Here is a 10,850-nt window from a genome sequence, read left to right as displayed (position 1 = left end):
ACCTTGAAGCAGCTGACAAGCTGAGCCGAGTTATTCCATCTGCTCTGAGCGTGGGAGGATGGAGGCCAGAATGTGAAGCCAGATCAAGAAAGTAACACCTGAATGTTGTGGTTCTTGTAAGATAGAACATTCTTTCAGATTGTATGTAAACCATCTTGAATAAAGACCAAGAAAGGTGGTATATACCTGTATTATTATTATTATTATTATTATTATTATTATTATTATTATTATTACCACCACCAGAGGAGTTAGGTAGGATTGGGCTGCCTGTGTCTCTGAGATTACCAGAAAAAAATTATATAGTACAAGCTTAATATATTGTGCCTTATTATACCACAGTTTTGAATATACCACAGATATGATCATCTTCCCCAAGATGGATATGAATTTAGTTTTGGTTTCACTTATAACATGGATAGCTTGTAACACAGTTATTGTATTGTATTATATCTACATTCTCCCAGCACTAGTGTTCTATTGAGGTTACACTGTAACTGTGAGGAACCTGGGCTCAATGATGAATTTAGATTGAAGCAGATAAAATTTCTTCTGGGTGAGCTTAAAAAAATACAGCAATGTTTTCAGTATATCTTTTATTTGTTTTAAATTAACAAAATATATTTTACATGTAAATTTCAGATGAGCTACTTTGGCTGTCAAGAAATATAGTGGGCCTGGGTTAGATTCCAATTGGTGGGGGTGTTTTTTGTTGGTTTTTGTTTTAACCACAAATCAATACATGCATACAAGGAATATAGATTGTTAACACTGTTACCTCTTATTCAGCTAAGCAGATGCAATGTGTAACTGAACACCTTGCAAGACTTTATTAAATACTGTCTTTGGCATATAAATATTTTATTTAAAATTGCACACTTTAGTTTACACCATCTCAACCCAAATCAGAGACACCATGGCAATAGTAAGATGCAAAAGAGAGGAGGAGGTTCTCAAAAGGAGAGTCAAGGGCGGCAACAGAAAATAATTTAATCTTTTCGACAAATAAGACGGAAATAACATGAAATATTAGAAGAAGAAAATTTCCATCCTGATAAAAATCACAGGACTGATCTTTTCTTACATAATTCTGAAAACTCTATATACTTATCATCAGTGATCTTACTCTGGGAGATCCCAAGAATGTCTGATGAACTTCAAATAACCAGAGATCAGCTTTCATAATGTGTAGGAGTCTGCAGTAGACATACAGGAGGTCTCAACATTCCCCAAACGCAACTGAGATGTCCTGAGTCAGCTGCTCAAAATGGCATGAGGCCATTTGTTAATCAATCATCATGTTACTGATACCCTTCATTGTCCTAGCCACATCCTTTCATCATGAGTTGTGATCAATATGTCCTTTGAATTTTCCACTTGTCTGTTCTGGTTTGCAGTACCTTGCAGAATTCCACCTTCCCAGAATCTCTGTGCTCTGCACTGCCTGCTCTAAGGAAAAACATTTTGACTTAATCATGGGTCTCCAGAACAAAAACTGAGTACTCCAGTTTTGTGAGTGTGCTGTGGATAGTACAAACCCACTCACAGCTCTACAAGTGACCATTGCCAGGGATTCCTGCAGGGCAGACCTGAAAGATGCTGTCCATTGTGGTAGACCAGAGATGAATCTAGAATCTTGATGGGTCACTCTGTTCTCCAAAAAAACTTTTGAGGGCTAGAAGTGCACACCCCAACCACTTCAGGAGCAGTCAGGTTAATACAGTTGGTGCAATCCTGCCATGAAATTGTCAAAATGATGGAACACACATGAGCTTGTGCATCACCAGGAATTTGTATGCAAAACCCAACAGAGGTGCAGCATTGAGGTATGAAATGTCTCTCACATAACTCTTGAAACATGTTACTTTTTTCCTGTCAGCTGTTTGCTAACAGTTTGCATAAACTTGTTATTAAATGTTCAGGTTTGCTAAGGCCTCTGGCAGCCATAGAAAATGGCTTCATGAACTACCTATGGGCCACCACTAGGCCTTCATGCTATGTTCAGTTTTGGCCTGTTGGGTCCGAGCAAGCACACATGCTGTGTACTGCAGATTGCCAGGGTCTTTATAGACATTTCACCTCTGAGGTAACAAGTTTGAGAGAGTTGTCATAAGTGATGGGAATTCCTGGATTGTTGCATTTTGCATAGACCTTGGTACAGTTCTTGATTACCTTGCTGTGAGTGACACATTGCTGTCATATTTGTTCTTGGAAAGGCAAGAGAAACGACAGCATATCAACTCCTCTTCCAATATCAATTAGGAAGCCAGTTCAGTACAGTGAAGACTATTACTACACACTGGCAGCCTACAGATGCAATCCTATGCATACATAGTTAATAGTAAACCCCACTGAACCTGCTGTGAATTAATTGTAACAGGATAAGAACATAAGAACAGCCCCACTGGATCAGGCCATAGGCCCATCTAGTCCAGCTTCCTGTATCTCACAGCGGCCCACCAAATGCCCCAGGGAGCACAGCTGATAACAAGAGACCTCATTCTGGTGCCCTCCCTTGCATTGGCATTCTGACATAGCCCATTTCTAAAATCAGGAGGCCGCACATACACATCATGGCTTGTAACTCGTAATGGATTTTTCCTCCAGAAACTTGTCCAATCCCCTTTTAAAGGTATCCAGGCCATCCTTCCCATGCATAATTTTGTATGTCTCAATCATGTCCCCCCTCAGGTGTCTCTTTTCTAGGCTGAAGAGGCCCAAACGCCGTGTGAGGACTCTCCTGTTTTGTGAGTTAACCATTCTTAGGCCACAATCCAATACATATTTACCTGAGAGTAAGCCCCACTGCATACAGGCAGATTTTCTTCTGGGTAAAAGTGTGTAGGGTTATTCAGTTAGCTTTAATTAGACTTTACGACTGTTTCCTTGGAGTTGTTTGAATTGATGCCCTGGCTAAATACATCATTTTCTTCTTTGCCTCTCCCTCCTCCACTCCTCTGGAAATAGACTATAATGGATAGTTCCATGATGGGGTCTGTCTTACAAAATAAGGTATTCCTACTCCTTGAAAACCAGACACTTGCAGACATACGCAATGTCTGCAATGCGATATCAATCAAAGGACAATGAGATGTCAAAGTATGAATATTTGAGAATGAGAAACCTAACCTAAAAATTGTCAATTAGAGGATCTATAAAAATAGTGCACCAGATCCTTACACCGATACCTGAAGTTTGCACACTGTGCCAGGGTTGATCATGGCATGGTAACTGTACAAGACTCCAAGATACTGGGAGGGGAGGTGATTCCAAGCTACTGCACTTGGCCTGAGGCCTAAAAAAAGAAAATGTTCATATGAATGCCAGCAACTAGATGCTATGAGGCTGCAATTCAACAGAACACTGTTCAGTGCATTCAGAACACATGACCGATGCTTCTGACTATGATTCTATTGCTGGACAAGGTCTTTCTAAACCAGTCACTTTTATGACTTAGGCCCTAAAGAAGCACATATGGCATCATTTTGTCTTTTAGGAGACTTTGGGATTAAAGTTCATCAATGCCAATAGTAGGAGGTAGACGTCAGAGGTGAAGATTAAATATGCAGTGGCATGATGAAGTGAGGGGCATCTCTGTACTCAACCTATGTGTAGATCCTCCTCATCTCACACACAAAAGGCTGCTGAGGGCAGAATCTCTCATAGCCAGTAGTGGATATGAATATAGCTCTTCCATTACCTGCAAATTGGTGCAAGAATTTCAGTGCTGCTGTGCCGAATGGGTGGGTTCGAGTCAGTCCAGGTTCTCATTACATCCAGGAAGTGATCAGCACCATGAATGGTGACAAGACTAACCTTTGCAGTTAGACTTTGCGGGCAAGACTAACTCTTTATGGTTTCTGATTGCAGCAGCAAGAACACAGATCTCTCTAAGGCAAACCTGCACAGCAGACTTACACGGATGGGTAATCGTTGGTAGTTATTGTTAACAGTATTTATATACCGCTTTTCAACTAAAAGTTCACAAAGCGGTTTACAGAGAAAAATCAAATAACTAAATGGCTCCCTGTCCCAAAAGGGGTCACAATCTAAAAAGATGCAAAAGAATACCAGCAGACAGCCACCAGAACAGACACTGCTGGGGTGAGATGGGCCAATTACTCTCCCCCTGATAAAAAAAGGAGCACCCACTTGAAAAAGTGCCTCTTACCCAATTAGCAGGGGTTAGCATTTCGACTAGAGTTTTCACCATTGGAAGCCCCTTTGCAAATGGAAGCTTCCCCCAGGAGTGGAAAGAGTGTCTTGCTTGTTGCATGGAATGCCTTGCTCCAAGGACTCGTTGCATGAGTAGAATGCTCCTTCCATTCAAAGTGGGAGATTCCGCACATGAAGGGAACTCCCAACAGGGAAATACTAGTCAGATCCTACCCAAAGGGTGAAGTGGCTTCAACTAACAGAGGCCACAGGGGTGTGTGCCATTCATTCCTTTGTGCTTATTCAATAAAATCATCTTTTTTTTAATGCACCTCCCATACAAACAGAGATATTAAAGCTATTACAGCAATAATACTTAGCATTTATATAGCATTTTTTGAGTGTGCAAAGTACTGCACATGTGATATCTGAATTGAATCCTTACAACAACCCTGTAAGATAAGTATTATTATCTCCATATTGCAGCTGGGGAGCTGAGGCTGAGAGGGGTGACTTGGCCTAAGGCCATCCAGCGAGTTCATGGCAGTTCCAATGTGCAGCTCAGCTTCTTCACTACTTTGCTTCACCAGCTCTCACAGAGCTCTTCCTTTTAGCTCCTTCCTTCAAATTCAATGGAAGCCACTAAGAATCAAGTTTTGCTCCACAGATTGCCATCCTAGTTTCTGTTCCTTGGTCTTGCTAGAGCTTGACAGGATGTTGAGAGTTATTGGAACCAGGTCTTTGGATTAGATTTATATCTATGACATTATTGCATTAAAATAGGAAAAAAACTCACAAATAGTTCAACGACAGGTGACCATAATGCTACTATATGTTGTTTATCTTCCATTATTTGCACTGATTGGTGCACATTATTTTTTTATCCATTGTCAGTCTTGGAAAATTACAGCTCCTGTTAGTGAAAACGCTAAGGGAATGCACACGATTTTTCTCTTTCCCAAGAGCAAGATAAAATGTGTCCTTTTAGATACCCAGAAATACAGCTTGCTTTTCCATTTTCCTTTCCAGCAGTTCTTTTAAACTCTTGTTTCTGTGTTGAAAGTACAAGTAATCAGAAAGAGACTGAGTGATCCTGCTGTTTTCAAAGGGGCGAAAGCTCAGGTGTTCCTCACTGTTATTCCCAGAGTCACTCTCCCGTTGGCTCTCTTTCCCTTTGTTTTCTTTCCTCTTCTCTCGTTCTCTGTCCAGCACTTTCTCTCTCCCATCAAAGTACAAGTCTCTGCAGTCTTTCATTTCATGTTCTGATTGGCTAGGAAGATCAGGCAGCGCATATGGCTTGTTGTCAGGGTGATGCAAGCTGGGGCTGTACCGCTCTGCTCCATAGCAATTGTCGTCTTCTTCTTCCTCATGGCACGAGCTTCCTTTGGCACTCTCACCATCAGAATGAAATGAAAGTCCTTTCCCCTGACTTTTTTGGGAAAGGTCAAAGGGTTCTTCCTGTTCCAGGCTGTCTGAGACATCCGTTTGTGATGCTCTCATTCTTTCCCTTCCAGGTCCTAGGAGGGTTAAAAAAAAAAGACTAATGAATATGCTAACAGGAGGTGCATTCACAGGTGCAGGTCCATTTCATCATTAAAATACTCTGATCTGTTTCCCAGGCACACACTTTCAATGTGTGTCCTATTGTTTCTCACTATGTATCGTGCAACAAATGGGTAGGGAGACTTACTGAGGGTTCATTTGGCATTCCCATCACTAAGGAGAACAGCAGTGAAATAAAATCTAAAAGCAAGGAAAGTAGAGCAAGCAGGAGCAGTATGGTGGTTACATTGACTGTGGAAAAATTCTGTTCAATAACAGCCACCTTACCATCACAGCTCTGTGAAGAGGGAAAATGATATTTAAGTTTCTTCCTGTGCAGTTGGGCAGCCCACCGTTAAGCTGTCCAGCACCCAGGGGAGCAGCAGCTCCAAAATGGCTACCGCTGCATCCTATGGGCATCATGTTAGCCGCCGGAGTCTCCTCCAGGTAAGGGCACAGGCTCCAAAACATACTGCCTTGAGTCTGTGCAAGCAATTTTGCCAGTGCAGACTGGAGGAGCTCCGTGTCAGGCTGCAAAGCCTGACATGGACATTTGATCCAGCAGATCAGGTCAGGTCCACCCCACTCTCACCCTGGTTCCTCCTGCCATCCTCTCTTCATCCTGGAATACCTCCCCCCCCCCCCCCGGACAAATCTTATTGCCGCCCAGAGCCCTGCTTCACCAGACCCTGAACTCCATGTTTCTAAAGTCTGTGCCGCCAAAATAGCTGGTGCAGACTTGAGAAACACCACTGCTGCAGTGGGCACCAGGAAGCTCAGGACTGGCCTGTGAGTCAGTAATACACAAAATGCCTTTCAGTTGCTGCCTAAATGGGTTGATACTTGAAGGAATATAGTGCAAAAATCAGCCCAGGTTGCCAGTCATTTACCTTGTGAGCGAAATCCTCTTTCCATGACTCCGTGTTTGACTTTCATGTGTCTAGTGAGGTTCCCCTTCAAGGTGAATTTGCTGGGACAGTAGAGGCATTTGAATGGCTTGCTGTCTGAATGCAGGTGCATGTGCCCCATTAAATTATGCATCCGATTGAATTCCTTTCCGCACAGCTGTCAAAAGACCAATGACAAAGTAATTTATTCTGCAGATATATTTTCCAGAAGAGATCATTTCATTTTCTCTAAGTAGAGGCTGCTGGAGCTGAAGCAGTTTCTCAGTAGCTTTGTAGTAGTAGTAGTAGTAGTAGTAGTAATAGTAGTAGTAACTTTATTGTCATTGTGCTACAGCACAATGAAATTTATGCACCTTAGAGATACAAACATAAATATATATACAATATACTACAATTCCAACAAACACACTCTACACACTCACCCACACTTTGCAACGTACCATTCTGAATTGTGATTATAGGATAAGTCAGAACACTTTCTCCTCTTTATATACTCATTGGTATCCTACATAGTCCAATTTCCTCCTTAAAATCTGGGTCTATGGATAAACAGGTCCCAAAGCACAAGGAATGGGGTTTTGCAGGATTAATATGGAAGCCCAATTTAAACATGATTAGGTCATATTGAAAGCAAGTACCAATGTATTATACAGCTTCCATCATATTTTATGGCACATAGCAGTTTCTCAACATTTGTCCTCTGCTGTATCACTTCACATAGTCCACTTATTCAAAGTGTCACCAAAGTAACTGGTGATGACATCATTGCCAATTACTTCCAAATTGGGAGGCAAGATTCAACACAATAAACACCAGTAAGAGGCTCAGGGTGGAAGGAAGGGCTTTTTTGAGCTGGACCTCCTACTGCTGTTTGTTGTGTTGTGTTCCTGGTCTCACTGCCAGGTGTCAGGTCTACCACCAGACACCATCTCAAGTACCACTGGTGGTACCCATATGACTAGTTGAGAAACACTGGCATACAGTATATAGGGCAATTGAGCAGAAGGCTTGGGAAGATCAAGGAACAAGGACAGCTGAGCTGTGTAACAAAGTGCCAACAGCAGAGATGACCTGTTGCATAAGTGAAATAAGCTTACATACAGTTTTCCATAACTAATTGGAAATAATCAGATGAAGGAGGACACTTAAACTGTGAAATCATTCTGCAATGGGCCAAAAATTTACATAATTGCTAAATTTTTCAAGGAGAGGGATAGTCTTTTATAGTGAATTGATGTGAAGTTGGTTTCCAACGTACTAATGCTCAGTAAAGTCTGGGTTGAAAACAGGATAGGAGCCAGTCTGCAGAACATTTGTGAAACTGAAATACACCTGAGGTATTTTAAACGTAACCATAAAAATTTCATAAAATTTTGATCAAGTATAGATGTGACAAAATAGGTTTGTCCTCTGAAGCTGTATGAATGCCCCACAGCAAACCCAGATCTGTTGCTGTGTAATGTTTGTGAGTAATTCTGCAAACTCATTCAGAAAGTCAGGCAGTGTTTAATGCTTATTCTATGGTGGCCTCCTTCCAGGAAATGGCAACGATTGAGTGGGATGTAGATAGAATCAGAACTTGTCATGGTAATGGAACGTGTGCCTGGAATGCAGCAAGGAAAGCAAAACAGATGGAGATAAAGGTTGCGCCATTCCGCTTCAATATGCCACTTTGGTTTCTTAAGTAATTTTTGGTTTGGTCACACTTTGGTTGATTATGTGATCCAGAGTAGCCTCAGCCTTAGCCATTCCATCACAAGCATTTTTTCTAGAAGTCCTCAATAGAGCATTTGCTATCCTGGGTATATACAGTTATTTGCCCTTGTTGCGAAACCATATTTCAAATGTACTGGGAAAGAAGAAAGATGGGTGCATATTGGAAACCCTTTTGACACATCGTGGCACAAAATCTTTCTATGGATCTTTCCGCAACTGAAACGGATCTTGCCTTTTCAGCACTCTGAATGCTAGGATGCCATTTCACCCACTGAACAACAACAACAACAACTTTATTTTTACCCCGCCTTTCTCCCCGAAGGGACTCAAGGCGGCTTACAACAGGTTAAAACAGATTAAAAACATAATTTAAAAAGAGATAAAAGCATATAACACATATCATAAAAACAGTAGTCAGATAAAAAGTAATCAGGTAAAAAGAGCACATAGCTGCAAATCATAAAAGAATCAGGCCTGTAACCAAGTATTTAAAAAATATTAAAAGATGTTGAAAAGATGTTAAAAAGGCTGAGAGAAGGCTTGTTTAAACAGAAGGGTCTTCAGGCCTCGCCGAAAAGTCTCAAGAGAGGGAGCTCAAACCTTTTCTTATTATGGTATGGTACCCAGAACCTTTATGTAAAACTCCCACAGATCTAGAGGCAGATGATTATCTCAGATTGAGATTCTTTTCTTTTTGAAACTGTAGGTGAGAACAGCTTCAGTGACATTCCTGCATTAGCAAAAGCTGGCAGGCAAATGTGTTTAAAAGAAGGAAGAATGTGCTTAAAAATAATAATAAACAAGGAAATGAGCCATCTGGATTGACTAGCATAAAAACCCACAGGTAGCACTGCTCTTTAGAGAGGAAAAGTCAAAGTCTTGAAGAAATGTGAGTGCCCAGGCCTTTCTTTTACTCTCTGGTCACACATGCCCTCTGCGTGATTAGCTCTGTAGGAAAGCCATGTGTTTTCTTTTGCTCTGAGAAACAAGTCAAAGAAAGTTGCAGCCTGCCAGGAGGTAGAAAAGGCCACTGCTGTGCTGTCCTTCCCTTGCATTCTTCTGAAAAAAAAAGTTTAATAAGAAGGGTGTTCCTTTCCTGAAAGTAAGAGAGAGGGAGAGGGAGAAAGACTGTAAACTGTCCAAAAGGGCCGTGAGAAAACAGGAAGCTCCAAAAAGTACAAGAGAAAGCAAGATGAAATCTATTTGCAGGCCATTCCCCGAGGGATATGCAGGCCATTGTTAAGCCAGCAGTTCGTACAGCTATATCCTTCCTTCTGCTGAGGAGGAGCTTGGTGCCAAAAAGCAGCTATCTGGTCATTGCCTTAACTCGCTGAATGCCAGCCAAAGAGGCTTGGCTGAGCCCAAGTCTTTGGGGGACTTTGTCAGTCAGACAGAAGGAGTCTGATTCTCTGCTTCCCAAACCCAGTAAGGTCGCTTAATGCCCTTCTGCTTTAACCTGGTGCAGTGTAAGGAATCAAACTGGACTTAACACTTCCCATACTTTAGCCACTGACTATGCTAAAAGTGGTCAGCGGAACAGTTCCTTTTTCTCAGGGGCAATTTTTATGATTTGTTAGAGTGCAAGGCTGCTTTGCCTCAATGCAGTTTACCGACAGGGCCAGCCCTACCAGGAAACAGGGTGTAAAAGGCTGCTTCAGGTAGGTCTTGGGCCAGTTCTTAGGGGCAGCACAGAAGCCCACCCAGTACTCTTCCTCTCCATGGACAGCCTGCAGAGGAAGGAAGGTGAAATAGCACCACATTGCTTTTCTTCATCCCCTTCCTCTTCTGATAGGAAGGGAGAGATATTTGAAATAAGGAATGAATCAGGAGTGTGATTGTAATAGAGAAAAACAGAAAGAGGAGGGAAAGGAAGGGGCAGCGTTTGCAACTCCACTTTAGGAAGCGAAATGGCTTGTGCAAGATAAAAATGTGCAGAGGGAAAAAATTGTACCTATAATACTTAAGCCAATTTTTAAAATGTAAGCTATAGTCTGTACATTCCAGCGACATACAGCAGTTATGACTTTTTCAACCAATGTACAATTAATGTACTCCATATACACCCTCCCAGCTCCATGGCAGGTGAGACAGGGCTGAGCGGCTCAGTAGTGAGTTGACACAGCTGGTGATGATGTCATTGGCCAAGCCACTCCAAGTTGTTTTTTTCCCCTTAAATTTTATTGTTTTACAAAAAGAGAATATAACATTGATATGTGCTTATGAATTGCTTTAAAAAGGGGTGTGTGTGAATATTTATACATATGCATGACCAGAGTATCTACATATCAACACTTCATGCAGCTTATGTTATTATGTCAAGGAATGGCCTCCAGATATCCTCAAATAAATCCATACACAGCTGATGCCAATAGGCCATTCGCTTGAATACTGCTAAATGTAAAATATCGTTTGTCCATTGGGCATATGTAGATGGGCATCTCTCCTTCCAATGAAGTAATATAGTCTTTTTGCTACCGTGAGGCTACAGAGAGTTCACTTCAATTGTCCAGGTGTGAGCCTCCAGATAAT

At 41.7% G+C, this 10,850-nt stretch overlaps 1 protein-coding gene across 1 annotated transcript in view; it reads right to left on the bottom strand.

The window, feature by feature from the left end:
* Window positions 1–594: 594 nt before the first annotated feature.
* The window catches only part of ZNF366 (zinc finger protein 366), a 35,981-nt gene continuing 25,725 nt past the window's right edge, over window positions 595–10,850 (bottom strand). Inside the window, exons 5-6 of the mRNA XM_066617909.1 lie at window positions 6,588–6,762; window positions 595–5,672 (exon numbers count right to left, since the gene is read on the bottom strand). Coding sequence (XP_066474006.1) covers window positions 5,140–5,672; window positions 6,588–6,762 — 708 coding nt within the window. The 3' untranslated portion in view covers window positions 595–5,139. The remainder of the gene's footprint in view (window positions 5,673–6,587; window positions 6,763–10,850) is intronic.

This window comes from Tiliqua scincoides, chromosome 2 (genome assembly GCF_035046505.1).
Source record: "Tiliqua scincoides isolate rTilSci1 chromosome 2, rTilSci1.hap2, whole genome shotgun sequence".
Taxonomy (NCBI): Eukaryota; Metazoa; Chordata; class Lepidosauria; order Squamata; family Scincidae; genus Tiliqua; species Tiliqua scincoides.
Note: the sequence above shows the minus strand (reverse complement) of the source record. Positions and strands in the feature narration are given on the sequence as shown.